This window comes from Bacillus rossius (genome assembly GCF_032445375.1).
Source record: "Bacillus rossius redtenbacheri isolate Brsri chromosome 9 unlocalized genomic scaffold, Brsri_v3 Brsri_v3_scf9_2, whole genome shotgun sequence".
Lineage (NCBI taxonomy): Eukaryota > Metazoa > Arthropoda > Insecta > Phasmatodea > Bacillidae > Bacillus > Bacillus rossius.
In genome coordinates this window covers 8,763,196-8,790,236 of record NW_026962013.1, presented here as the reverse complement: position 1 = coordinate 8,790,236, position 27,041 = coordinate 8,763,196, and the positions used below count along the sequence as shown (strand labels likewise).

The window sequence follows — 27,041 nt, the reverse complement described above, 5'->3', positions numbered from 1 at the left end:
TTGATTACTTTCCAGCACGTGTAATTTGTAGTTACCTGTACATGAGCTTTTTTGGTTAAATAGTTTAATGGTAATCTTTTATTTTTAAACGCTTCGTTAAATATTAAATCCCTTCTTATCTTATTACCTATTCTATCATCTATTATTTTTATGCTATGCTTTTTTTTTAAATTTCAATGTATTATGTAATAGCAGAAATTGTGATTAAGAAAAAGAATATTCCCTCAACGCCGCCAGCAATAAAGACGATAGTAAATAAATCCCAGCTTTCAACATTGTCCAACGCAATTGGAGACATTTTCATGGTTCATCTCGGTTGAGGAATGCATGCGACTAATGTTCTTACTAGCTAGTTTATATTTGCCTTAGTGTAGTCCTGCAGTTACTATTCCCGAGTTGGTAGCCTGTCTGCAAAATTGATTTTGGAAATAACTGAACAGATGCAATTAACAGTAAGTGCTATTTTGTTTACAACCCAGCCGGTCTCACACCTCACCGGCAAGAATACCCAAACAGAAAACTTTCCAAAATTTACGTGAATTTATTAATTCATATACTCTAACCTTCGAGAACGAAGTGAAACTAAAGTTATAAGCATAGTCAAACATAATTAGGGCGAATGGAATCGTGTTAGTAAAAACTAAAAATAACGTAACTCAAGTTAATACGCTTACCAGTATGTTTAATAAACCAACGCGCAATTACAAACGGTATAACAAACTCTTTAGAGATAAACGAAACTAGTCAAATAATCAAAAACGCAGTCGGGTCAGTAAACTTTCTTTTTTATTATTTTAATACGTACGTTGAACTTTTTTTTTTAAACTTAACACAATACTAAAAATAATACAGAACTAACGAAAACATTATAGGCTGACATATAATACTTAATAGTTTAAAAAAAATACGAAAGCTGGACTGCCTAAATGAGTAAAAATAGTACAAACTTTGCGTTGATTTAAAAAAATTAGTTGTCTGTGAAGTCGGTTTATGGACGTTAGTTAAACGTGACGTCATAACAAAACATTGATGAAATGATTGCATACTTTTATGAATAAAATTGAATCATTTTATTGAATTATCACTATTTTGTATGGATACAAAGAAGGAGTGAAATGAAATCTACAATTTAATTGATAAATTTACTTTTATTTGCACTCATTAATTCAAATATGTTTATTACTTTAACGAACAGATTATTTTAACTATTAACTTTTGTACATGTTTGCTATTTAACTTCTTCCAATCTGTGTTATTCTGTTAAGGATAGGACGATGATAGGAAAAGTAGGAAACGAATGGGAGTGTTTCAAGTTTAATGTGCCTCGAAAAAGTCAAATCGATGGTTGTTCCAATCGAGTGGACGAGAGATAGATGCGGCGCAAGCGTACAATGAGCGTAACGGGACAATGTGCCTAACGGGACAATGAGTCATCCTTTTTCGTGCGTGCAGCCGGCGTTCATCGATTTATTACACGTTGTCACGTCAAAAAAAAAAAAATCCGAAGTGGCGTGACAACCGGTCAAAAGGGCACTCCGTCCCGTACTGACCTTTATCTCGCTCAGGTACGCCATGCCCTTGCTGATCTGCCAGGCGAACGAGAGGATGTCCCTGGGGGTGGTGGACAGCTGCTCCGCGTGGTTCGCGGACGGGTTCGCGTCGCTCGGCCCGAACGAGTTGGGGATCTTGCCCTCGGACTCCACGTGCCTGCTCCTCCTCAGGTAGTTCCTGCAGGCACCGCCAGGTGACAGCACACACACACACACACACACACATACACACACTCTCTCTCTCTCTCTTTTTGTGTCACGTCTGCAGGCTGCTCCCGTATTGGGTCCGTTACCACAACGCTGAAATACCATAACGCCGAATGTCAAAATTGACCACAACGCCGACAGCCAGAAAACTGCTGTGTACCACAACGCCGAAATAACAACTGAATGAATTTGTGTGTGTTTCTTAAATGTATCTTACCGCCAAAATACCACAATCAAACCTAACCTTACCTAACCTAACCTAGCGTAATATAACCTAACTTAACCTGGCCTATCCTAGCCTAGCCAAACCTAACCTAGCCTAACCTAGTCTAACCTAACCTAGTCTAACCTTACCTAGCCGAACCTAACCTAGTCTAACCTAACCTTTGTGGCAGTCCTGCAATGACATTTTTCGGCGTTATTGTATTTCGGCGTTGTGGTGCGTCCCCTCCCGTATTCACACTACTTGGCTTGTCAACGTTAAAAGACTTACTTGTATTTCATCGTTAATCATAACAAGCTCTACTATTATTTAACCATACAATTTCTTGATTTTTTATAAGACACACAAAATAGTGCCTACTCAGTGGCGAGGCGTGAGGTTTACATGAGGGAAAGCAACAACTCCGTTCACCCCAAAACACGTTGGTGGGGTGGGGTGGGGGTGGGGGGGGGGGGGGGGTCCGGGGGCCCTTCCCCGGGAAAATATGGATTTCAAGGTACAAAAGGGTGCTATTTAAGTAGTTTTCTTAACTGTACATTGACTATTCCACGGGTAGAAAAATTGACATTTTTTTAAAATTATAAACTATTTTTGAAAAATAATAATGTTTGGCATACATTATTCTGATAATAAAATACCTACTCTACATTATTTATATACTAAGTGGGAGTGCAGTATCATCGATATCTGGTACAAAATATATAAACAGACAACACATGGCAAAGTAAGTAGGTACTTAAAATAAAGAGAAGAAGCTCATTAAAATGTACTAGAATAGTAAAAATTAAATGTTGGTATTTTTTGTACCAACACAAAATATACTATCTTCATACGTGATCAGAAACTCTGTTAACTGGTACGTGGTTATTCACAGTCACTCCAGCGAGATTGCAACTCTCGAGCTGGGATCCCGTATCCGCTACCCGCGGGACGTGGTCGGTAGCAGTTGGCACTGCTAGGCCGCCTCCCGTACGCCCACAAATCCCCCACGCACTGCCAGCCTTTGGTTACCCAATAGGTCGCAGGGAACTCCCAGCCAACAGCCCGCGAGAGAGATGCGCGCGCCCCGAGAGACGACCGCCGACTGAAACGCCCTCGCCACCTGCCCTGCCGAACTGTAGCGGACATAGCCGAAGCAGTCGGCGGAAGAATTCCACCGTCTGCTTCGGCCATGTTCGCTTGAGTTCGGCAAGAAAGCGCTACCTTCGTAGCTTCTACCACGTGTTTTTACAGCCAATCCGCTCCTCGAACCTTTGTATCATGCCACCCCCCTTCCGAAAGGAAACTACTGCGGCAGCCTTCCTGCTGAAAGCGGTCCTACTAGCGCTTCTAAACCTAGCAACGCTTCTTAAACAGCATGTTTTGTGTGTCGACGAGTTCTTTTCTTATAGCGCACAGCGCACAGTATTGGGTCCCAAGAAGATAATATAAAAAATACATACACCTAACTGCACGAGCCAAAGTAAAATAATATTCTGAATAAAATATTTATTTAAAAAATACATTGTCTGCAAACTGCTTGGGCAAGCACTGCTTGCCTTGCTTGCCCTGACGAGACGCCACTGTGCCTACTGATAGTATCGTAGTAATTCGGACAGAAAAAAAATTATTAAATGCTAAAAACCAATTACTATTTCACAGGAGAAACTATTTGTGACAGCCAGTCACTATTAATAACGAGGCATTCCATGAAAGTATGTGCTATACACAAATGAGCAAAAATAAAAATAAATAAAAAATGTAAACAAGTTGTTTACGAAAACATCTGAAACCAAGATGGCGTCTTTCAATCACTTCTCTTTATAAATAATAAATGAAATATCAGATAATGTTCTTAATGAAATAAAACAGGAAAACGTATTTCCACAGATCTCATTCTTAATATGGCTTTACAAAGTACAATTATTCAGGCACATTAAAAATAAATTTCATTGCCTTACAAAAGGTGTGTCTGAAAAGTTTGCGCTCTATGGCGCGTGTCTGGCAACAGCGCACATCGAAACAAGGACAGCGCTAAACAGCAGATATCGTGCATTGGAAATAGAGGGTAATAGATGTCCATTTCAATGCACACCGCAAGCTAAGGATGAGACGCTCTATAGAACTGTCGCGAAAATTTTAAACACTTAAGAAATATACATTTGAGAGAAAAAAAATCATAGCCCACAATTACGTATAAATTGAGTTGAACATTGTCTTTCTTAATGAGGATTAGGCCCCGCCATCTTGTAATTCAAAATATTTTGATACCACTTAAAATATAGTTTCCGCTAAATGTTTTGGATCGATGGCAGAGGACTTAGCTTTCGCTAATTTTTGAAGTCATCACTTGTGAACTGGTGTGATTATCATCAAAGTGGTTGTCACCCGCATGAAATAGTAAGTTATTTCCTCACGGCAATTAATTAGTATGATTTATGCCTTGACATGTCAAAAAATGGGCTAAAATAGTTCAAACTAGAGTTATAGCAAAAATATGGATAAATCCAAGATGGATGGGCCTAATATCCCTTAAGGGTCTAACCCCCATAGGTGGAATCAACGAAAAATTTTAATTTTTTTTTCTCGTGATCCAACTAAATCGAAGTGTATTTATTGGGAAGGAGTCCGGGTTAGGGAAGACTCTAGGTGCGTCCCCAGGCCGAAGTCTTTACGCCTGATCAATCTAGACTTTCAGCCGTGCTTTGTTCGCGGGGATTGGCCAGCCACGGCAGCGATTGACTTTCCCTATGTCTTAAAACTCGGAGACTTGTCACTAGCTGCGCATGGACACGATCGTGCAGGGGTTAGATAGTGGTGCAAGCACGAATCACGCAGGTTCGGCGCAGGACAATTAAGAGTTTGAAGAGTTTGAAACCAAGAGCAGAAGAGCAGAAGTGTTTGGACAGAGTTTAAGAGTTTAAGAGCAGAAGAGTTTAAACCAGGGGCGCAACAACAGGGGGGGGGGGGGGCAAGGGTATTTTATCCACCCCCCCCTCTGAAACCTTGAAGTGGGGGCAAACGGGGGCAAAGAAAGTGCTGTTTAATCAAATTTTTAGATAATAAAACTGCTTAAATAGCATCATTTTCCACCTTGAAATACAAATTTCCCCCGCTTCAATAGGAGGGGATCGATGATTCTTTATAATAAGGCATATTGCCTCCACCCCCCCCCCCCCTTTGTAAATTTAGTTTGTTGCGCCCCTGGTTTAAACCAAGCAGGCAGAGTCGGTGGCGTGCCCAGGATTTTGCTCTGTGGGGGGGGGGGGGGGGGGGGGGGAAGGTCAGGCAGAAGGCTAGGGCCTTTCAGGGGGGCCTGGGGGGTATGGAAAGGCGGGGGGTCCGGGGATCCTCCCCTGGGAAAATTTTGAAAAATACGTGTTCAATATTGCTGATTTAGGCTATCTAAAAATAATGTTTAATTAAACATTTATGCTTGTGTCATTGAATTTATTTTAATATCATACTAAATATTTTTTTTTCATTTTATGAATTTAATATTAAAATATTTTTAGCCCTGGGGGGGGGGAGGTGTCCGGTTACCCACCCCCCCCCAGGCACGCCCCTGGGCAGAGTACCTGAGCGAGCCGTGCTCGGCGAACTCGATGATGAGGTAGACGGGCGCGCCGGGCCCCGTGCAAGCCCCTAGCAGCCTGATGACGTTGGGGTGCGACACGTCCTTCAGCAGCTGGTACTCGGACAGCAGGTCTGCCAGCTCCGGGGAGCTCGCGCCCTCCTTCAAGGTCTTGACGGCCACCGTCGTGTAGCCTGCAAACCAATTTTCTTTTTTCCTAACCTAACTAAAACCTTTGAATATATATACTGTATAGAAGTCGCGAGTGGATAGGATTTACTCTACGTTTTTCAGGAGCGCACGACGAGCAGCTTGGGAACTTCACCGCTGCAGTGCGCTGCCGTAACGCCCTGTTTCGTCTTAGTTGTTATTTACACGTTAGAGCGCAGCACTGTCGCCCGCTGTCATTCCCCGCACCCCCCACCGATAATTCACTGCAGCTCAAGGTCGTTCAACGGGAGGGGGAAGGGGTGTTTGAAGAGTTCGACACTTGTCCGCTAGGGACCACCACAAGTCGATTACCTAGAGATGGTGGCGATTGCGGCGGTGAATTAACCAACTACCTCAAAACAGTATTAGAAATTTTAACCTGGGCTGGCGACTTATATACAGTATATATATTCAAAGCTAAAACTAAGTGTATTTTGGAGGGGTCCGGGTTAGGGAGGGACCTAGGTGCGTCTCAGGCCGAAGCCTATACGCCTAGTCATGCTGGGATTAGCCACGCAGGGAGAGGGACGCATGCATCATGTGCTAGGAGGGGGATTGGCCAGCCATGGCAAACGATTGGCGCCATGACTAACTCCCCTCACTCTTAAATCTAGACTATAACTAGAGATAGGTCGGGCCCAGGTGAAACCTGCACAGACACGGGGAAAACCCTGGGCACATTCATGCGGGATGCAAATGCAGTCGCCCTTTGTCCCGACAGCGGTCCGTCCGAGCGTCGTCCTTCCCGAACTTCAGGACTAGCGACTTCGGGACAAAATACTTGATACGATGTGAAATGTCGCGTCGTGAAGGCTGACAAGAATATAAACAAATAATAATAGAAAACAGAACGACTTGACGTGTGGTTGGTTTTCATTACAGAGACCTGAGTGTACATAAATCGTCAATACAGTAATTGCAAACGGTTTTTCATAAAATAAGAGCTTGAAGAAAAAAGAAACTAGGCTGTGAATATTGTTACAAACGCAAGAGTGAAGACCGCGACACGCAACAGGTATCTGCCCTGGCGGCCTGCCACGGTCTCTGACGTCACGCGCGCATTAGCGCGGCTCGACGTCAAAACACTCTTCCCCCCTTCCCCTGAGCCCTCATTTCCACGGCGCTGTTATGTATCACTTAATGGCCTGGGAATTCTGTGGGCTTCCTGAGACCGCCTTCGTGGAGTGGCGGGAATGGACGCTGCATTTCTGGGTGTTTCGGCGCGATTATGTCACATCCACTCCCGTCGATTCGAGAAGGACTGCCGGCGGGTATATAAGCAGCGACGCCGGCCTCCGCGGGAGTTCCGAGAGTTCGGAGTATTCCGCGAGTGATGGGAAGTGCGACATCGGCGAAGAGGGTGAGAGACCCCCTCGAGAGTGGCGCGACGCGGAGCGACGGGACTATGAGAGTGCGACTGAGTGGCGCGAGACTGTGTGTGGACAGGCGCGAGGTGAGGGGCGAACCACTGTCGAGCCCAGCTCCAGTGAGGAGTGCGAACTGTGGAACTTGACAGGATATTGGGTGACTTGCGAACAAATATTATAAATATTATAAATGTTTAAGTACAATTGTTTATTAGTAATGCAAATATTAGTAATTAATAAAATGGTAATAAAACCTAATTGAGCTATCCCTTACGAACCCAGTTCTCCCCAAATTAGTTCGTAACAATATATTAAAATCACAATATAAGAAAAATCTGTATGGTAACCAAATCATTAAAAAAATTATGTTACAATTTTTAGCTAATTTTAATTATCATGCAATTGTAAAAGAAAATTTTGAAATATATTTAGTATTAAATTTAGTTTTTATAGAGGTTTTTCTTAGGTGATTTTAATAATTTTACGCACAAAATTTTTTATATTTGTTTATTTTTTGGTTTCAAACCCTTATTTTTATGGAAAAAAATAATTTCAAAGCAGTCATGAAGACTGCCGACAGAAGTGAAAACTTAAAACTATAAACAAACAGTTGTTGATTTCAATTTTCTTTTTCTGTCGTCTGAAGACATCTTTAACGTTTTCCACATAGAATCGAGGATCTAAAATAATATTAAAAATAGATATTTAGAGAGAATAACCATATAATGTACACAACATTTTTTCCTAAACTTCAAATGATAGAATTATTAATAATAATAGAAGTAACTATTATTAAAATTAATAATAGAATTAAAATAATACAAATATAATTTGAAATAAGAAATACTAACTTTGTAAAATATAATTGTGTAACATAAGAAAACATTTTTTGATAAAAATAAGAGACTTTTTCACAATTTTTACGAAAAAATATTATCATACAACAAATTTGTTTTATCACGTTAGTAAAATAACTCCTAAATTACTATAAAATACGCATTGAATAGTAATTGTAGGTATTAAAAAATAAATAATGGTGTTCTTAATTTTTAGGTTATATTGCTACAAAGACTCCGTTTTCTTCGTTATTCAAACTATAGGTATATCTATATGAGAATATTAATTTATTTTATACTCACATTTTACTGCTCAGTAATCGTATACTTAACATTTAAAATAAAAATTGAACAAAAACACAATTTGAACAGATATAGTGTTATCGTTAACACGTCACATGACCATGTCGATGACTTATATGAATTTACTAGCTATCCAAACCTTCCTATAGAAGTTTTCAAGTAAAAAAAAATTTTCTTAATTATACAATATATTAAATATATTTTTTTACATCTAGGTCCCCGTAATGAAAACATATAGCTGACAAAACCAACCAAATCGAATTCTGTCAAATCGTTCATGTTCTATTATTGTTTTTATATTCTCGTCATTCATGCAAGATGTGACTTTTCCTAGTTTCTTAAGGACAAAGAACTTTAGGACAAACGACGTGTACTCGAATCATCAGTTTTGCAAACGTACTTCTCCTGGAAGCCAAAGTGTGTCATTACATCGAGGTCCCCACTAGATACGACAACCTGGGATTTTTATACCGCAACCAATTTACCTTCTTTCACCCTCAAAAATGTATTTTATTTTTTTGGGGGGGTGCGGGAAGGGAGGGGTGAAAAAGAAGGAAACTGGACTTGAGTGTTCTTTAACAAGTGATAAATAGTTATTGAGGGACCCGCCTCGTCAAGGGTGTATCTGTGTCGGTGAGGCGGGATGATAAGTGCGACGCTCGCTGGTGCTTCCAGCGCGGTATCGCCTCTAAGCGCAAGGCCGTGAACTGGCGCGCAGTCTTCTCGTGTGTAGGATAGCTGCGAGGTTTAAGCGGTGAACATAACATTATATGGCGGAGGAATGAACATAAAGGTTTAATGGAAGGCCCTTGAGTACTTGCAAGAACATGTACCGGGCGTTTCGTGTCGTTTTAGCTCTTCAAAAAAATACGCTTTAAAAACGAAATGGCTACATAGACCTACTTATCCGCCTTCAGCTCTTTCTTAGTTATGCTTTTCATGGACACACACCACTCGGACATCTTGAGCAGTTTGTAAATAGCGTGGTTTCTTCTGAAGCTATTCACATGCATGTGCGGCCAGGGGTTGGGTATTCCATTTTAATTCTTCTGTCGTATGTTACGATTTTCTTTACAATTGTTGCAAATTAGAAAGTACAATTTTTGGCGTGATAACGTCTTATAAATCGGTGAACGCCGGCTGCACGCAGGAAAAAGCATGACTCATTGTCACGTTCCACCTGAGCCGAGCGTGCAAGCGAGAGCGCGGAACAAGTGATAGAGAGGCACGATCGGCTTGTGACGCATCTATCTCTCTTCCACTCCATCGGCCGATGCGTCCGAGTAGAATAGAGACAGCGGCAGCACACAACCTACACGTGAACTGTTTTGTCAACTATTTATAAAGGACGTTATCACGTAAAATTATCGTCCGTAAACCGACTTTACAGACAATCCCCCCCTTTTTTTTAAAATTTATCTGTGAATTCTGAAACTGTGGTGTCAGTAGATGTTTTCAGAACGTGCTGTACCTTCGGGCGCACGCGTGCTTGCGCAAGTGAACAACTTGGGCGAAGTGTTACGGTTATTTAACGGCAGCCATATCCTGCGAAGTGGCACGAAGAGGCGTATTTCATTCGGCATCCATCATTCGCGCAGCTTTTACTGCTTCGCAAAGTTCAAGCTGGTTGAATAGGGAGGTTGCGTTCGTCGCAAAGCTAACCCCGTTCCCCTTTTTAAGCATTAACAATCAGCGATTTATAGCGAAAATGGGGGAATGAAATAAAGCACTGGGAAATATACCAGGCTTTATATTCTTGGTCCATTTTGTTCTTCGGAGACTGCTGCATAGGGTCATAAACATAAAAAGAGCTATAAATTGTACAGCTAAGTGCTTAGCTGGAGGAAGTTACAATTCAATTGGCAATTTTCAAACGAATAGTAACTTGACGATTTATTGTTACATTCGTTTCCACCAATTACTGGCTTCGTGATCTTTGTATTAAAAGAGAAGATTCTGTCGATCGTAGAATGACTATTAATTTTAATAAAATTATTATTTTCCTTAAAATATGTTCCAAAATATTTTAATAAATGTTTGATTCTTTCGCCGCGATTAGGTAGGCTAATTAAATATTGTTGTATTTGGAAAACACGTGTTAGACGATTTAAGACATAACATTTCAGGATGTCTTGTACATCACAATTATTATTATTTTTTTAAAGAATGCTTTAAAACATTTTGAAGCAGCAATCTCACATAACTTTAGCTAAACATAACGCAATCTTCACTGAATAATCGCCATACTTTCTTTGTGCTACAGACGTTCCATTAGTAAAATAACGAGTTCGCCTGAGACTCGTTGCCCATGGTAACTGCTCGACAGCTAAGAGGCGCGCCCATGGAGTCGTCACCTTTAAAACTGTGCCTCACTGAGTCGCACCTGTGTTTTCGTACCATGTGCGTCTCTGCCTGAGGACGGGAGCAGAGAGCAGTTCCCGAAACGTTGCTTGTTTCTGTTTTGGAAAACAATTGTGTTTGTTTCGTCTATTCGTTTTGTCGTGTTTTTGTCTCGTTTCAACTGTTGTGCTGAATTTTTTTTGGGTTCAATATTTTTGTGCTGTCATCATTTGTGGGGGTGTTTTCGTTCTCTTAGTCCATTTTTCTTTGTTGTTCCTTGGTTGTTGACCATATTCCTGTTATGGAATATTATGTGGTGTTTATATCCTGTTGACAACAGCAATTTTTTGCTTAATTTGTGTTTTTGTCTTTTGGTTTTTGTAGTTTTCTTCTACAGACATACATGTGCTCAGCAATGGCGTATGTCCAAAAGCTTACATCAAGTCATGCACTCCCATTGCACAAATCTTTCAAAGATAATATGTGCCTCACTCAGACAAAAATAAATATTCCGGGCAGGCAGAGCAATTTAAAGTGACCTGATTATCCAACATGTTGAAATACGCGTTAAAAAAAATAAGAAAAAAATATTTAAAAATATATTTGTTTTTCTTGGCTAGTTCTTACGATAAAATATCAAAACCTTTAGCATATGGTAAAAGTTATGCTGAAGTATTTAAAAAAAAAACAGAGCAATATTCAATCTTAATTACATTTTTACGGTCCGAACGCTAGTGTAAGTGATAAGGACTCCAGGCTAGTGAGATTTAAGACCTGGGTTCAGTTCATTGAGTTCAGCTCCGGTATCGTAGTTTTCCTCCATGTCCAGAGTCACACTGTTCTGAGGACCACAGGAGCGCTGATGTTTCCACCTCGGCGCCGCTACCCGGGGAACTGACTTAGAGGCGGCACGGTCATTGACGCGCGTGGCAATGTCACCCTTAGGTTTTTTTTTTCTGGCTTCACACGCGAGACGGAAACTCCACAACTACATTCTCACGCGAACGCGCGATGCGAAATTGCTGCCTGGTTTTCCCGGCTGAGATGGCGCACATATACGGAGGGTTTTTTTTTATTGGGGACCGGATCACGTGACCTGTTTGGCTTCTCTCTCTCTCTCTTCTCTCTCTTCTCTCACTCACTTGCCTTACCCGCGTCGCATCGAACTGTTTCCCCACCCTCCTCACGCGGCTCGAATGAAGATAGGCGTCGTGATTGGCCGCCTGGCAGCCGTGGCCTTCGACTCCACCCTCGCCCTCATCAATCACGCTGATTGAACAGGCCCTCGTGACGTGCTGTGGGCAGCTCGCAGGTCTGTCGACGCCCGGGGCCCGGCTGCAGTCCAGGTGGTATGCACACTGAACACTCTTATAAGTACTTCGAGATTCTCTAAGGGCACCGTCTACCCGGACACACGCACGGTGTGCAGAGCTACAGGAAAAACAAGCAGAACAAGGCGAAGAGGAACAAGTAGTTGAGTAACAAGGAGAAGAGAAACAAGGAGAAGTTGAACAAGGAGAAGTTAAACAAGGAGAAGTGGAACAAGGAGAAGTGGAACAAGGAGAAGTGGAAGAAGGAGAAGAGGAACAAGGAGAAGATAAACAAGGAGAAGATAAACAAGGCGAAGATGAACAAGGAGAAGTGGAACAAGGAGAAGTTGAACAATGAGAAGTTGAATAAGGAGAAGTTGAACAATGAGAAGTGGAACAAGGAGCAGAGATACAAGGAGAAGAGGAACAAGGAGCAGATATACAAGGAGAAGAGGAACAAGGAGAAGATAAACAAGGCGAAGAGGAACAAGGAGAAGTTACCAAGGAGAAGAGAAAAAAGGAGAAGTTGAACAAGGAGAAGTTGAACAAGGAGAAGTTGAACAAGGAGAAGTTGAACAAGGAGAAGTGGAACAAGGAGAAGTGGAACAAGGAGAAGTTGAACAAGGAGAAGTGGAACAAGGCGAAGAGGAACAAGGAGAAGATAAACAAGGCGAAGAGGAACAAGGCGAAGATGAACAAGGAGAAGTGGAACAAGGCGAAGAGGAACAAGGAGAAGATAAACAAGGAGAAGATGAACAAGGAGAAGATAAACAAGGCGAAGATGAACAAGGCGAAGATGAACAAGGAGAAGTGGAACAAGGAGGAGAGGAACAAGGCGGAGAGGAACAAGAAGAAAAGAGGAACAAGTAGAAGAGGTACAAAGAGAAGATAAACAAGGAGAAGAGGAACAATGAGAAGAGGAACAAGGAGAAGAGGAACAAGGAGGAGAGAAACAAGGAGAAGAGGTACAAGGGGAAGATAAAAAAGGAGAAGAGGAACAATGAGAAGAGGAACAATTAGAAGAGGAACAAGTAGAAGAGGTACAAGGAGAAGATGAACAAGGCGAAGATGAACAAGGCGGAGAGGAACAAGGAGAAGAGGAACAAGGAGAAGAGGAACAAGGAGAAGATGAACAAGGCGGAGAGGAACAAGGAGAAGAGGAACAATGAGAAGAGGAACAATGAGAAGAGGAACAAGTAGAAGAGGTACAAGGAGAAGATGAACAAGGCGAAGATGAACAAGGCGGAGAGGAACAAGGAGAAGAGGTACAAGGGGAAGATAAACAAGGAGAAGAGGTTAAAGGGGAAGATAAACAAGGAGAAGAGGAACAATGAGAAGAGGAACAATGAGAAGAGGAACAAGTAGAAGAGGTACAAGGAGAAGATGAACAAGGCGAAGATGAACAAGGCGGAGAGGAACAAGGAGAAGAGGAACAAGGAGAAGAGGAACAAGGAGAAGATGAACAAGGCGGAGAGGAACAAGGAGAAGAGGAACAAGGAGAAGAGGAACAAGGCGGAGAGGAACAAGGAGAAGAGGAACAAGGAGAAGAGGAACAAGGGGAAGAGGAACAAGGAGGAGAGGAACAAGGCGGAGAGGAACAAGGCGGAGAGGAACAAGGAGAAGAGGTACAAGGAGAAGATGAACAAGGCGGAGAGGAACAAGGAGAAGAGGTACAAGGAGAAGATGAACAAGGCGGAGAGGAACAAGGAGAAGAGGAACAAGGAGAAGAGGAACAAGGAGAAGATGAACAAGGCGGAGAGGAACAAGGAGAAGAGGAACAAGGAGAAGAGGAACAAGGAGGAGAGGAACAAGGCGGAGAGGAACAAGGCGGAGAGGAACAAGGAGAAGAGGTACAAGGAGAAGATGAACAAGGCGAAGATGAACAAGGCGGAGAGGAACAAGGAGAAGAGGAACAAGGAGAAGATGAACAAGGCGGAGAGGAACAAGGAGAAGAGGAACAAGGAGAAGAGGAACAAGGAGGAGAGGAACAAGGCGGAGAGGAACAAGGCGGAGAGGAACAAGGAGAAGAGGAACAAGGAGAAGAGGTACAAGGAGGAGAGGAACAAGGCGGAGAGGAACAAGGAGAAGAGGAACAAGGAGAAGAGGTACAAGGAGGAGAGGAACAAGGCGGAGAGGAACAAGGAGAAGAGGAACAAGGAGAAGAGGTACAAGGAGAAGATGAACAAGGCGGAGAGGAACAAGGAGAAGAGGAACAAGGAGAAGAGGAACAAGGAGAAGATGAACAAGGCGGAGAGGAACAAGGAGAAGAGGAACAAGGAGAAGAGGAACAAGGAGGAGAGGAACAAGGCGGAGAGGAACAAGGCGGAGAGGAACAAGGAGAAGAGGTACAAGGAGAAGATGAACAAGGCGAAGATGAACAAGGCGGAGAGGAACAAGGAGAAGAGGAACAAGGAGAAGAGGAACAAGGGGAAGAGGAACAAGGAGGAGAGGAACAAGGCGGAGAGGAACAAGGCGGAGAGGAACAAGGAGAAGAGGTACAAGGAGAAGATGAACAAGGCGGAGAGGAACAAGGAGAAGAGGAACAAGGAGAAGAGGAACAAGGAGAAGATGAACAAGGCGGAGAGGAACAAGGAGAAGAGGAACAAGGAGAAGAGGAACAAGGAGGAGAGGAACAAGGCGGAGAGGAACAAGGCGGAGAGGAACAAGGAGAAGAGGTACAAGGAGAAGATGAACAAGGCGAAGATGAACAAGGCGGAGAGGAACAAGGAGAAGAGGAACAAGGAGAAGATGAACAAGGCGGAGAGGAACAAGGAGAAGAGGAACAAGGAGAAGAGGAACAAGGAGGAGAGGAACAAGGCGGAGAGGAACAAGGAGAAGAGGTACAAGGAGAAGATGAACAAGGCGAAGATGAACAAGGCGGAGAGGAACAAGGAGAAGAGGAACAAGGAGAAGAGGAACAAGGGGAAGAGGAACAAGGAGGAGAGGAACAAGGCGGAGAGGAACAAGGCGGAGAGGAACAAGGAGAAGAGGTACAAGGAGGAGAGGAACAAGGAGGAGAGGAACAAGGCGGAGAGGAACAAGGCGGAGAGGAACAAGGAGAAGAGGTACAAGGAGAAGATGAACAAGGCGGAGAGGAACAAGGAGAAGAGGAACAAGGAGAAGAGGAACAAGGAGAAGATGAACAAGATGGAGAGGAACAAGGAGAAGAGGAACAAGGAGAAGAGGAACAAGGAGGAGAGGAACAAGGCGGAGAGGAACAAGGCGGAGAGGAACAAGGAGAAGAGGTACAAGGAGAAGATGAACAAGGCGAAGATGAACAAGGCGGAGAGGAACAAGGAGAAGAGGAACAAGGAGAAGATGAACAAGGCGGAGAGGAACAAGGAGAAGAGGAACAAGGAGAAGAGGAACAAGGCGGAGAGGAACAAGGAGAAGAGGAACAAGGAGAAGAGGAACAAGGGGAAGAGGAACAAGGAGAAGAGGTGCTAATGGGGCGAGCGGCAGGGAGGGACGCCGCCCACTCACCGGGGCGGCCGCCGATGTCCAGGGCGCGGGCCCGCAAGACGCGGCCGAACTCCCCCTCGCCCAGGGTCTGCTCCACGACCAGCCGCGCGCGGGGGAACTCCCACTTCGGGTCGGGCTGCGAACACAGTCCCTCCGAGATCACAACGGCCTCTTCAAACAACACACAGTTCTAAATAAATGCAACTGGAACTGAAATGTTTTTATAAAAGTACAAATGTTTGTAAAGTTACAAATTGGTTTTTGTAAAAAGGTAGCTTCTTTACAGTTACAATAAAAGTAACAGTAGCATTACAAAAACAAACTTTGTATTTATACTGAACGTCTGTAAACACTCATACCATGGTCAATAGACACGGGAAGTTGCACCCACTGCCGATAGTGGCAATTAAACTTAAATACGACGCAGAGCATTGTATTGCAATTTGTTGTACTTGTCACCAGCTAAACCCAGTGTGTTAACATTGATTGTAAAATTGTAAGCCGTACCTTATACCATTACATGCCATTTTTACAACATTACAAAACATTATATGTTGTGGAAGCTAGGCGGAGGGAGTGAGACAAACTCATCGACGCTAGTCAAAATCAAAATCGTGTCATTTAAGACTGATGTGTTATACACCCTGAGGCCCCTGATTTTTCTCTCTTTGTTTGGTATTGTGTATAACAATATGCAGTTATGATTAGTAGTAATAAAGTGGCATAATGTACAAACCCTTCATTTAAGATAATGGCATTGGTGATATAAAATGATGATAAATTTGATTCAGTGATAAAAAACTTGTTGATGACTGAACAAATTTTATTTATTGATGATTGATAAATTATTTGTGATTGATGATTGGTAATGGGTTTTTATGGATTACAATGATAATTTCCTGCTGCTTTCAGTTAAGAGTCGTCGAATCCTCAAGCAATGCCTCTGTGTAGAATATGTTGCAGGCCTTATATAATCGTGGTGGTCAAGCCAGGTATACTTCTCGACAACCTCTTGTGTCGTGGGTTCATCACACTTAAGTCATCACCCGGTCTTGGCCCTGGATCTTCCCACGTCGATGGTTCGTCAGACCAGACTACTTGTCGCCTATCCTGGGTGAAACATCCTCCCGCGCAGGAAGGTTCATTGTGCTCAAGTTTTTTTTCCTAGCCTAAGTCAATCTGAGTGTGCAAGGAGGGGGAGTCCGGGTTAGAGGAGGACCTAAGAGTGTCTCAGGCCGAAGCCTGTACACTGTACCACGCGGGGCATTAAACACGCTGAACAAGGGCGCGTGCATCGTGTGCCTATTTGGGGTTTACTGGCCAGTCATGGCACCATTTTGGCCTTGACTGACGCCCCGTAGGTTGCCTTAGCCTAAAAGCTAACTAAAGTGACCCAGGTAAAACCTGCGTAGACACAGGGAAAACCCTGGGCAGGGTAATGCGGGGATCAAATAAACGTGCGTTAAAGCAAGCAAGAAACTACTGGACAAAGGGGGAAAAAAGGTCCATGTAAGAAGAGTTGGGCGGGGCAGAAAGAATGAACCATGCACGGGTTGGGCGCTTGGGCCTTGCAGCCCGCATTATTAATGTTATAATAAATTAGGAGACATTCTACATATAATTATAGGCGTCCCACAAGGCAGTGTTCTTGGGGCAATTTTGTTTCTGATATATATAAATGATCTATGTAACTTAGACATAACGGGGCAGATAGTTTCTTTTGCAGATGATACTGCAATTTTATATTCATCCGACAATTGTCCTTCGGTTTTTGAAACGGTAAATAACGAACTTAAAAAGTCAAAGAAATATTAGATGATAGTTTTCTTTCTCTAAACATAAATAAAACCAAATACATTACTTTCTCTGCCAACATTTTGGGTCAACCTATCGAACACGAACTAACAATTCATGTATGTAACGAAATAAACGTTAACTGTAAAAAATGTAGTGTCTTAGAAAGAGTACAGGATACAAAATACTTAGGTATAGTGCTCGACTCTTTTCTAAAATGGGCGGGGTGACTTCACACGTCAGCCCAGCCCAGCTGCCCAGGCAGCCGGTGCTGAAGTCGATGCCCCACCGAGGTCCTATACATCCTCCTACTCCTTTTCGCGCCCGGCAGGGACCGTGATATCCCCAGGGACCTCGTTAAGACGCCTCCAGGTAAGTGCTCCCGAGATCCTGTCGAGTTCCCTCGGGATTGCGCGCTTAATCTCGTCCTCCTAACGTCCCGAGACTGATGCCAGTCATTCGGCGTTCCCTTCCCGGTAATTGAAACACGACCCGTCCGACTCCACAGCTAGGACAGTCTCAACACCGCGGGCCTTTGGCGGGCCAGTCCTGGAAACTGAAACCAACATCGGCTCACGAAATATGCCAATATATTATTTATTATATTTTTTATTGACGTGATAAGACGTCTTATAAATCGATCAACGCCGGCTGCACGCACGAAAAATTGTCACGTTCCGCCTGAGCCGAGCGTGCAAGAACCGGCCGAACACCGTGCGAGAAAAACTTCTGTAATATCAACAGGTTAAGGCGAGTTTTTTAACTAATTGTTCGTGATTATATTTAAACAAATTAATTTAAATTAAATTTGCAAAAACTGTAAATAATATTTCAAAATGAAAAAGTATGCAAATTTTCATCAATGTTTTCTTATGACGTTATCACGTAAAATTATCGTCCGTAAACCGACTTTACAGACAACCCCCTTTTTTACTTATTTTATTTAGATGGAGGAATGGGTACAAAATACACCTTATTGGGGGAAAAAAAAAATTGAATAACATTGAAACTTCGCCTTTGTTAAGGCAGAAATTTTCTAAGACTATAAAACAGTGTCTATTGATAGTATTAATAATCATAGTAATTTTAAACAAATAATACAAAACTAAACTCCAATTAATTCACACTAGAAACTGTCATTAGAAGCCAGAAACTATTAACTTCCGGTATGCCATAGATCATGTGTCATACTTAGAAAAATTAAATTTTGCAAAACTGAATGAAAAACTATTGTTATCATCTTAAAACGGTTCAGACGAAGATGGTATGTTACGATTCCTATCAGTCCTCCTTAACACACTTTGATATTATGTCTGAATACTAAAGCTCATGACCTTACCTTAACTACATTTACAACTGAAACCAACTACAACCAAATATTACAAGGTAAATCGAATCCTTGCAATGAATTTGGCTAATGATACAACCACCTTGTGTCTCAGACGTCAAGGAAAAAAATATGAAAATATGGTAATTCTAGTGATGCTTGCTGGAATACTACAAATTTGACATGGCTTAACCTTGAAAACCACTGATAGCCTTACAGACAATGGTTGAGAAAGTCTGAATCTTTTACTAATTTAATCTTTAATTGTTCTACTTACATGAGCGATATTTAATTCATTTTTTTTAAATTAGAGTTTTGCATAATTTCAGTTATTAATAGTTTTCTTTCGATAATTATTGTAATGAGCAGATTGATTTTACATAATATCTTTGACATAATCCACTGCTGGTTTATGATGGTTTTCCCAGATCAAAAATAATTTAAATAATATACTACATACAGCACTTTACCTTTGTAGTAAGTCCGAATTTTTATAAAAATTGTGAAATTATAATTTTTTAGTACTACTATAATGTAATTTTTTTTTAATGATTCAAATTGTGGTAACATAACTTTTATATTGGCTATTATTTTTTTAACTAACTATTTAACTGGGTATTATTTCATGCGACTCAAACCTCTTGGGTCATCAGCCCCTTCTCAAAATTCGAAACTGGATGCGCCAGCGGACGATGGTTTCTGGATCTAGGGACTGTGAGTTCTCAGAAGTTTTCTTCGAAATCCACGAGAAAGAAGTGTCGGAAAAAACCCAGCGACCGACTGATACTCATTATCGGGGAACCCCAAATAACTTTTTAAAGTCTTAACTTGGAACCGTCACAACATAGAATTAAACCACATAACTTAGAACTTTCATAGGTAGGTTAGAACGATCATAACTTACAGACACACAACCAAGAAACAACTTAGAAAGTCATAAACATAGAACTATCATGACTTTGAAACACGCAACTTAAAATAGCAGTAACTTAGAAACGCACAACTTAGAACCATCGTAACTTAGAAACACACAGCTTAGAACCATCGTAACTTAGAAACACACAGCTTAGAACCATCGTAACTTAGAAACACACAAATTTAGAACCATCGTAACTTATAACCACTTGAACTTAAAACCATCGTAACTTAAGAAAAAATTAGAAACAAAATTTTAAAAATTAGGAAATTCAGTGTTGTGTGTGTCTCGGTAATGTATATTAATAAATTGTCGCACAGGAGTGGCCACTGACCGGGAAGCCTAAGATGTCCATCAAGTTCTGTCCCTGCCCGAACACGCCCGAATATTCGCCTTCGGCCAACCTCGGGTTTATTTATATATATTTATGTTTCTCCGTTTATTTTAATGTAGCTATACTAACCTAACTAACCGTCCATAGTGTTTCAAAGTGTTTTTAATGTAGCTAAACCTAATCGACCACTTTTTAATACTTGAATTCGTTTTCCCTGCGCTGAAATGAAACAAATCCCGAGAGGTTGGCCGAAGGTGAATATATTCGGGCGCGTGTGTTCGGGCAGGGACAGAAGAGCTTGATGGACATCTTCAGGCTTCTCCCACTGACCGCGGCGCGCGGGTCGGCGGGCGACAGCGGCAGGCTTGGGTCGAAGGGCGACAGCAGGCCGTCCAAGGGCTGCCTCGCGCCCTCCAGGTAGTCTGCGCGCGCCCCTGAGGCCGCCGTCATGGGCCCGGCGGGGCACTTCCTGGCGCGCCGCGCCCGGCCCACGCACCTGCACGCAACACACACACGTCACTCGCTCGCTCGAGTCGCCTTCGATCGTCCACGCACAGGGGCGTAGCTAGGGGGTGGGGGTTTAGGTGATCAAACCACCACCCCCCCCCCCTTAGCGCCAAATCTTTTTACTAACTTCTTATTCATCACTCAAACAAATTTCATATTAAAAATTAATAAAAAATTTACCATTACAAATATTTAAATTTAAGAACCGAAAACCGCTAAAATAGCACTATTTTACACCTTAAAATCCAAATTTTCCCGGGGGAAGACCCCCGGACCTCCCGCTTTAATAAGCGAGGCCGTGCTTCTTAACATCCCCCCCCCCATACACAAATCCTGGCTACGCCACTGTCCACGCACATTTGTGCACGAGTCGCCGGGAACGGGTCGTTACCACAACGCCCAAATACCATAACGCCGAATGTCAAAATTGACCACAACGCCGACAGCTAGAAAACTGCTGTGTACCACAACGTCGAAATAATAACTGAATGAATTTGTGTGTGTTTCTTAAATGTACCTTAACGCCGAAATACCACAATAAAACCTAACTTAACTTAACCTAGCCTATCCTAGCCTTGCCTAACCAAACCTAGCCTAACCTAACCTAACCTAGCCTAACCTAACCAAGTCTAACCTAACCTAGTCCAACCTAACCTTTGTGGCAGTCCTGCAATGACATTTTTCGGCGTTAGTGTATTTCGGCGTTGTGGTAATTCGGCGTTGTGGTACACAGCAGTTTTATAGCTGTCGGCGTTGTGGTCAATTTGGCATTTCGGCGTTGTGGTGCGTCCCCGCCGGGGAACTGTCAAACAGGACTTTCGCTACATGCCAATAACAAGTAAATAATAAAAAAAAACACGTGAGCAAGTGTCTCAGTGCTCGCCAGGGATGTGTAACATCTTAACGTCTGTTATAAGCAAATTCACGTGTTCTCGTGTTCACTCGGACACGAAATTCCACGTAGAATTCTTTAACACAATGCCGAGCGCGACAATCGTATACACAAATTGTGTGTTTTTAACTGATTTTTTCTGAACGCGAAATCACACGTAGTTTCCGCACCCGCCGCTAGAATTCGTTGCCAGAGGGTGTGGTACCTTTGAATATATATACTGTATAGAAGTCGCGAGTGGATAGGATTTACTCTACGTTTTTCAGAAGCTTATGATGAGCAGCTTGGGAACTTCACCGCTGCAGTGCGCTACCGTAACGCCCTGTATCGTCTTAGTTGTTATTTACACGTTAGAGCGCAGCGCTGTCGCCCGCTGTCATTCCCCGCTCCCCTCATCCATCATTCTCTGCAGCTCAACGTCGTTCAACAGGAGGGGGAAGGGGTGTTTGAAGAGTTCGAGACTTGTCCGCTAGGGACCACCACGAGTCGATGCCCTAGAGATGGTGGCGATTGCGGCGGTGAATTAACCAACTACCTCAAAACCGTATTAGAAATTTTAATCTGGGCTGGCGACTTCTATACAGTATATATATTCAAAGGTGGTACTCACCGCAGCCTCCAGAGGACGCAGGCGCCCGCGGCGGACAACACCACGAGCAGGCAGGCGGCCGTCACCCCCACCACGCAGTCAGCTCCGCACTGCACGGGCCGAACTGCAACCACACGGTCCCAGCACGGTCCCAGCACGGTCCCAACACGGTCCCGCCGTTCTTACAACGAGTCTTGCCTTGGGGGGAAGACTGATTCGAATTATTACTTTGGACATGCGCCATTGCTTGTTTACACTGCCACAACATGGAGAGAGAGAGAAAGAGAGAGAGAATGAGAGAGAGAGAATGAGAGAGAGGGAAAGAAATAGAGATAAAGAGAGAGAATGAGAGGGAGAGAAATAGAAGAATGTGAGAGAGAAAGAGAGCGAAAAAGAGACAGAAAAGTCAATTTCCTAAACAAACACGGTCTAACAAAATTACTGCTCAGGATATCAATATCTATTGATAAATCAATAATGATTAATTAACAATAAATATTACTAACTGTTGAAATACACCATAAAGGACAACAAAAACTGTGCGTAGTACCCGTTTCTTCAGTCTCTGAACGAAATATATAAAACTCGCAACAGGTAGCGCTAGCTATGAGGTAAATGCAGGGACTGTCTCTCAACAGCGCTCTCTACGCTGCTGGTCGAACAAGTTGGAACGCGAGCCCGCTGGTAGCAAAGATAAAATTCACAGCTGACTGTATAGGATCCCTATATATATTTTCTGTAACAAGCGCATGCGCACACTCCCTGTCTTATTCTTTCATTCATCTATCTCTCTCGGTTTTTTTGTTGGACGAATCATCGGACAAAGAGGAGAACGAAAACGAGGCCAGCAACGTATATATCATAGCACTTGCTTTATATATCTTCGGGCCAAGTACCTATTATCTGTCTTTTTCGCGTCAGGAAAGTTTGACAACAATATTTCACGAAAACGTTGCATTAAAAATCGGCCTCGGAATTTTACTCTCAACGTGCCCATGGAAGCCTCACTTCGGATATTATCATCAAGTACTTATGTATTTCAACGCTGCAGAAACCCTTTGCGATGCATGTATTACTGTAATGGGCGAAGTGGAGACCCTGACCTGCGGCGCCCGCCTGGCGGATGCGCGCCGCCCCCGGGGGCGGTGTCGGGGTCTCGGAGGCGGCGGCGGCGGCGGGGGCGGCCGTGGGTCTCTTGGCGAGGCCGTCGGGCTCCTGGGGCAGGCAGAGGCACGTGCCGTCCGCCTCGCACCAGCACGCGATGTCGCCGCTCAGGTAGCCCGGCTGGCCGCTCAGCAGGCGGTCCGAGTCGAAGAAGCGGCTCGCTGCGGGCACCCCCACGGCACTTAGAACCACATGAATTAGAACTGCCGTCACTTAGAAACAATCAACTTAGAACCGCCACAACTTAGAAACATACAACTTATAACTGCCGTCACTTAGAAACACACAACTTAGAACCGCCACAACTTAGAAACATACAACTTATAACTGCCATAACTTAGAAACATACAACTTAGAACTGCCGTAACATAGAAACATACAAATTAGAAACATACAACTTATAACTGCCACAACTTAGAAACATACAACTTAGAACTGCCGTAACTTAGAAACATACAAATTATAACTGCCACAACTTAGAAACATACAACTTAGAACTGCCACAACTTAGAAACATTAAACTTAGAACCACACAACTTAGAACTGTCGTAACTTAGAAACACACAACTTAGAAACATACAACTTATAACTGCCATAACTTAGAAACATACAACTTATAACTGCCACAACTTATAAACATACAACTTATAACTGCCACAACTTAGAAACATACAACTTATAACTGCCATCACTTAGAAACATACACATTGGAACTGCCGTAACTTAGAAACATACAACTTATAACTGTCACAACTGAGAAACACACTGTTGTGGTGGCTTCGCGTCCCACAAGTTCAAGCAAAAGAAACTGGTTTTAAAAGAAAATTGTTTAGTATAAAATTTTAGGAGCGTAGCTGGGCATTAGTTGAATAAGAGGGGAGGGGAGAGGTTGATAAATGTCTTTATGCATTCTCCTTTGAATTTATGCGGAAAACTGACACTTTTTGTTTTTTGTCTGCATACTACAATCTTATTGGTATTTTTAGTCCTAGATAAAAAGTAAAAAAACCTTTTTAAGGTATGAAGATTAAAAAATACATATAAAATTCTAATACGTATGCATTTTGACAGGCAAACTCAAAAATATCCAATCTTTCACGTGGGAAAAAAAATATTCTAGCAACGTTTCATGACTCACTGTAATTATATTTATAGTAGGTGCCGCATTTCACTTTCCTCAAAAATATTTATTTTTAAAAATGTTTCCAGTTACATGGATGTGTAATGCAGAAAATAACCTACCTGGACTAGTATTTGTTTTCCTCGTCCATGAAACTAAATTTAAATGGCACCAGGTTATTAGATATACTGCGCCTATCACAGTCGGGTTAGGATTCCGACAGCAGCGGTTTGAAACCGGGGGGGGGGGGGGGGGGGGGGGGAATGGTACACTGTTTGCATACAAAAGTGTTTGAAAACATTCTTAAATAATTTTTTTTTATTTATTTTTTAGAAATTTATAAGTTAAAAAGTATAAAATGAGGAGGGAGGATGTTTCCCCTGGATCCACCCCTGTCTCTCCACGAGGTATTATCGGAGGCGCTCGTGCTCACAGTTGCAGTCCTGCGGGCAGATGTTGCGCTGCATCTTCTCCAGGGCGTCGCACGTGCCGTCAGGGCACGTGTCCAGCGAGGGCGAGCACGTGGCGTAGCCCGCCTGCCCCCTCCTGCTGGTGCGCCACTGGCAGCCCGCCTGGTACCTGCGCAGCGCCACAACACTGTCGCCGGGGAGGTAAACTAGAGTCTCCAGGGGAACATGGGCAAGGTGAGGCAAAAGGAAGTCTCAAGGGGAACATCGGCAAGGGGTAAAAGTAAAAAATTTCTTTGATTCCGTTTTTCACAATGATTAATTTTAAATTATTTATTTATTTAGTGGCAGTCTAGTCTTAAACTGGCTGGCACCATATAAACACCAAAACAAACATAAATATAAAAAAAAAAACACGAAAATCATTGTGAAGGGCTGGTGCGGATATCCATCCAGACAGCCAGCCACAGTAAGTTTCAAAACTAATACAGTTACCATAAACAAATAAAATAACTAGTACTAAAAAAAAGAAGATACAATAAAAGATACATTCAACGTTGGTTGCATAGTTTCGTTTCGGAGATATTTCCGGGCTTAGCAAACAAGAATTCAACACGTGGGCCGACGCCGGGTGTAAGTCGTTGGACGCATGACACCAGAGGGCCTGCCACATCCGCGCAGTCGCGTCAATCCGGTCTGTCCGCCGGCGCTGACGCAGCTTGCCACACGCACTTGTCCACTGCAGAGAGCTTCAGGCAAGATTGAGCGCAATGGACACGTGTATTAATGGAATTTATGTACATTTTTTATGCCCAACTTGTTATTTTTTACGACTAAATTTTTTTTTGTAATTTTCTTAATGGAATTTAAAAAAAAACAATAATAAAGTAACACCCGTTATGAAAATTTTTTAAAAAAATTGAAATTATTTTTTTTTTGTTGTGAAATAACGAGCACACGTCGTTTTGCCTAAAGTCATTTAGCCTAAAATGTTCTTTAGGCAAAAAGACTTTAGGCAAAACGACATTAGGCGATATGACTTTAGGCAAAATGACTTTTAGGCAAAACGACTTTAGGCAAAAACGATTTTAGGCAAAACGATTTTAGGCAAAATGGTTTTAGGCAATACGACTTTAGGCAAATAGACTTTAGGCAAAACGAATTTTAGGCAAAACGAAGGTGGGGAAACACGATTAGGCAGAATGATTTTAGGCAAAACGACGCGCCCCCGAAATAACTACATATGTTCGCGTTGCAGTTGCGGTTTGTACTGGTCTCGGGCGAACACAGCTTCAGACGGACGGCGCGGTTGAAGTCTCGCCAGCTGGGGGTAACAGGGGAGTGTCGGAGGGAGGGGTTGGCGTACCTGGCGGGCGAGCGCTGGCCCGCGGCGCTGGCGAAGCCGCAGGTCCTGGCGCAGGCGCTGGCGCGGCGCTGCTCCGAGCAGTACTCGCGGCTCCAGTCGGAGGCCGAGCCGTGCGCCAGCTGGCAGGGCCCAGCTGCCTCGCCCAGCAGCTGCACCTCCAGCTGCAGGAGAGCAGCCGGCCTGCCGGGCTGCTCCGCCCTCACCTGCACCCTGCCGCCGGCACGAGACGAGACACGTGCACCGCTTCCGCCCGTGACACGTGGCCACAGGGGTGTCCATGGCCCCCAATGGCTGCACCCCCGGGTCCAGCCCTGTTTTCTTATTTTCAAATGTTTAACTATTTATAATTTTTTACAAACTAGAAAAACATATTCAACCCTTTCAGTCACACTTTGTCAATTCCTAAGATATGCCAAACTTTATATTTTTTATTGAAAACTAAACTATTTTTTTGGAATGTTTTGTATGGTAATAACCTCATCTTAAAGATTAATTATTTGATAATAATTATTTAAAGTAGGTCCTACAATACAATATCATTTCATAACCATAAAATATTATTTATGGTAGAATGTAGGCGAACCTTAATCCACCCTTTCAAGGTTTCATAAACTGCATGCATCATTCAGATATAAATTGTCCAGCTAGGAGGACAAAAACAGTGAAAGGGTTAACGCCACGTGGCGCTATCTGTCAGTTGGGCCCATAACTACAATAATAAAAAAACTCTTGCAAGAGGTTGAAATCCAACGTGTTAAGTTTATAATATTAAATTAACTACTTGACGACTTAGTAAAAGAGATCTAACCAGAAAGGAAAAACAATTTTGTAAGTAAAAAAAAAAGGAAAATTTCATTATAAATTAGTAGAAGATTAAAAAAAAAGTCTGGTATGAAACACCATAAAATACGTTGTTACCAAAATAAAGCGAATTCATTTTCACTAGTTTGTTTGCCCTGATGATAGATTTCTGCATTACTTACCGCAATCAATTTAGCTATGTTAGTAAAATATTATGGAAGCTACTATCTAGCGTGTGGGCTATAAACTTGACCCAAGTAGTCTCACTTCCATCGCTAGAGCTGAGTTCCACAAGGTCTTCCACCTGTTTGACGACCGGACTGAGAACGTGTTGTGTCCGGAAGTACGCGAACGCGCAGGCGAGAAAGAGTTACGGCAACACCGCGCGTGCACACGCGGGAAGCCTTCTTTTCACAGACGAGAGAGCAAAACGCCTGATTGTGCATCTTCGGTTTTTTTTTTT

At 42.8% G+C, this 27,041-nt stretch overlaps 2 protein-coding genes across 2 annotated transcripts in view; one reads left to right on the top strand and one right to left on the bottom strand.

Moving 5' to 3' along the window:
- The window catches only part of LOC134543246 (proto-oncogene tyrosine-protein kinase receptor Ret), an 83,978-nt gene that overhangs the window by 10,609 nt on the left and 46,328 nt on the right, over positions 1 to 27,041 (bottom strand). Inside the window, exons 8-15 of the mRNA XM_063388151.1 lie at positions 25,778 to 25,987; positions 24,438 to 24,583; positions 22,824 to 23,045; positions 21,742 to 21,844; positions 20,063 to 20,228; positions 15,383 to 15,497; positions 5,538 to 5,727; positions 1,551 to 1,728 (exon numbers count right to left, since the gene is read on the bottom strand). Of these exons, the coding sequence (XP_063244221.1) occupies positions 1,551 to 1,728; positions 5,538 to 5,727; positions 15,383 to 15,497; positions 20,063 to 20,228; positions 21,742 to 21,844; positions 22,824 to 23,045; positions 24,438 to 24,583; positions 25,778 to 25,987 (1,330 nt within the window). The remainder of the gene's footprint in view (positions 1 to 1,550; positions 1,729 to 5,537; positions 5,728 to 15,382; positions 15,498 to 20,062; positions 20,229 to 21,741; positions 21,845 to 22,823; positions 23,046 to 24,437; positions 24,584 to 25,777; positions 25,988 to 27,041) is intronic.
- Positions 13,283 to 15,346, top strand: LOC134543206 (trichohyalin-like). Its single transcript, XM_063388108.1, has one exon. The coding sequence runs from the start codon at positions 13,283 to 13,285 to the stop codon at positions 15,344 to 15,346; it is 2,064 nt and encodes a 687-aa protein (XP_063244178.1).

Excerpts from the sequence above, each read along its gene's own strand:
- LOC134543206 (XM_063388108.1), top strand. The coding sequence starts at position 13,283 with ATGAACAAGGCGAAGATGAACAAGGCGGAGAGGAACAAGGAGAAGAGG.